General features: G+C 34.1%; 1 protein-coding gene across 1 annotated transcript in view; it reads right to left on the bottom strand.

The window, feature by feature from the left end:
- The window catches only part of LOC114028411 (olfactory receptor 4F15-like), a 5,112-nt gene extending 4,462 nt beyond the window's left edge, over window positions 1-650 (bottom strand). The window contains exon 1 of the mRNA XM_027842649.1: window positions 644-650. Coding sequence (XP_027698450.1) covers window positions 644-650 — 7 coding nt within the window. The remainder of the gene's footprint in view (window positions 1-643) is intronic.
- Window positions 651-2,868: the final 2,218 nt, after the last annotated feature.

Raw genomic sequence — 2,868 nt, 5'->3', positions numbered from 1 at the left:
ATAAAATAAACCCACATAAATCATCAGCATTTCTATATATTACTAACAAAGCACAACAGCATGAGATAGAAAGAGAAATTCCATTTAAAGTAACTGTAGACATTATAAAATATTTGAGAGTCTACCTGCTGAGACAAACCTGAGAACTATATGAACACCATTACAAAACACTTTTCACACAAATAAAATCAGATCCAAATAATTGAGAAAACATCGCTTGTTCGTGGGTAGGCCAAGCTAATATAATAAAAATTATAATTCCATCTAAATTTACTTATTCAGTGCCATACCAATCAGAGTAACAAAAAATAATTTTATACAGCTAGAAAAATAATAACAAAATTCATTTGGAAGAACAAAAGGTTCAGAATATCAAGGGAATTAATAAAAAGAAGTGCAAGGGAAGGTGGCCTAGCCATATCAGATCTTAAATTGTATTACAAAGCAGCAATCATGAAAACTACTTGGGACTGGAGAAGAAATAGAGTGGCGGACCAGTGGAATAGATTAGGTACACAAGACACAGTAGTCAATGACTATAGTAATCTACTGTATGATAAACCCAAAGACTATAGATTCTGAGATAAGAAATAACTTTTTAACAAAAATTGCTTGGAAAACCGGAAAATAGTATGGCAGAAACTAGGCATAGATCAACATCTTACACCGTATACCAAGATAAAATCAAAATGAGTACATGATTTAGATATAAAAGGCTGATACTATAAGCAAATTTGGAGCACAAGGAATAGTTTACCTGTCAGATTTATAGAGAATGGAAGAATCTATGACCAAACAAGAGATAGAGAACATTATGAAATGCAAAATGGATAATTTTGATTACATTAAATTGAAAAGTTTTTGCACAAACAAAGCCAGTGCAACCAAGATTAGGAGGGAAGAATCAGTGTCTCTGATAAAGGCTTCATTTCTAAAATATATAGAGAATTAAGTCAAATTTATAAGAATACAAGTCATTTCCCAATTAATAAATGCTCAAAGGATATGAACAGGCAGTTTTCAGATGAAGAAATTAAAGCTATCTACAATCATATGGAAAAAATGCTCTAAGTCACTATTGATTAAAGAAATACAAATCAAAACCACTCTTAGGTACCTCATACCTATCAGACTGTCTAACATGATAAAACAAGAATATAATAAATGCTGGAGAAGATGTGGGAAAATTGGAACACTAATGCATTGTTGATGGAGTTGTGAACTGATCTAATCATTCAGGAGAGCAATTTGGAATTATGCCCAAAGGGCTATAAAACTATGCATAGCCTTTGATCCATCAATACCACTTCTAGGTCTGTATCCCAAAGAGATCATACAAATGGGAAAAGGACTCACATATACAAAAATATTTATAGCAGCTCTTTCTGTGGTGGCAAAGAATTGGAAATTGAGGGAATGCCTATCAGTTGGGGAATGGCTGAACAAGTTGTGGTACATGAATGTAATGGAATACTATTGTTCCATAAGAAATGATGAGCAGGCAGATTTCAAAAAAACTTGGAAAAACTTGCATGAACCGATGCTGAGTGAAGCAAGCAGAACCAAGAGAACATTGTACACAATAACAGCAACATTGTGTGATGACCAACTTTGTAAGACTTAGCTCTTCTTAGTAATGCAAGGATCTAAGACAACTCCAAAAGACTCATGATGGAAAATGTTATTCACATCCAGAAAAAGAACTATGGAATCTGAAGGCCGATCAAAGCATATTATTTGCTCTCTCTCCTTTTTTTTTGTTTTTGTTTCTTCTTTCTCGTCGTTTCTCCCATTGGTTCTAATTCTTCTTTACAACACGACTAATATGAAAATAAGTTTAATATGAATGTATATGTAGAGCTCATATCAAATTGCATGCCATCTTTGGGTGGGGGAGGGAAGAGATGTGGAGAAAATTTGAAACTCAAAATCTTATGGAAGTGAATGTTGAAAACTAAAAATAAATAAATACATTTTAAAAAGAGTATCAGTTGAAAGAATTAGGAATTTTTAGTGTGAAGAGGAATGAGGGTCTATGGAGGAAAGGCTATGATGTAGAAGATGGATTAAACTCATACTAATGGTCCTGGATGGTAGAAGTGAGAGCAATAGATGGAAGTTAGAATTTAGAACATTTAGAATCAAATAAGAAAAAACTTCTTAGCAATTAGAGCTGCCTCCAAAGTGGAATAAGTTGTCTCAGAAAATCATTAGCTCCTAATTTGAGGCCTTCCACTGAAGGCTGAATGACCACTTATTGGTGTCATTGTAGAGGGGGCTTTTGATCTAATATAGGTTGGTTTAAATAACTTCTGAGATCCCTTACCACTCTGAGATTCTGTGACTCTGTAACTAAATATCATATCTTTGGGCAAAGCCATTTCTCTGACTCTCACCTCCTTGTTGGTTAAATATAGGGACTCAACTAAATGATCTGAAACATCCTTCAGAATTTGAAAATCTATCCAACTTTCTCATATCCTTCCTTATAACCAATTAATTGTTGTGCACTCAGGGCATAGCAAGTAGTTCAGTTGTGTTAAAATTGAGTAGAGAAAAGAGATAATACAAAAGAGACCTTAGAGATCATTTAGCCTAACTCTCTTAATTTTACATATAAGAACGATGTAGCCCAGAGAAGTTAATTGCCTTGACCAAAATCACACAGAATGTAGGCACAGAAATAAGATTTTAATCTAGGCCTTCAGATTCCTCTCATTCCTCTATGCCACAATACCTCACATGCAAGAGGCTGGTTTTTCACCTAAAATAAACCTCTCTTAAAAGTTAGAGAAAATAAAAGGTCTCAAAAGGAGCCTTTTTCCTTTTCCTGCTGGAGAGGAAAGTATCTCTCTACGAGTCCCCAAA

This window comes from Vombatus ursinus, unplaced genomic scaffold (assembly GCF_900497805.2).
Source record: "Vombatus ursinus unplaced genomic scaffold, bare-nosed wombat genome assembly UNPS02014880.1, whole genome shotgun sequence".
In the NCBI taxonomy this organism is placed as follows: domain Eukaryota; kingdom Metazoa; phylum Chordata; class Mammalia; order Diprotodontia; family Vombatidae; genus Vombatus; species Vombatus ursinus.
This window is presented reverse-complemented; position numbering and strand designations above follow the sequence as displayed.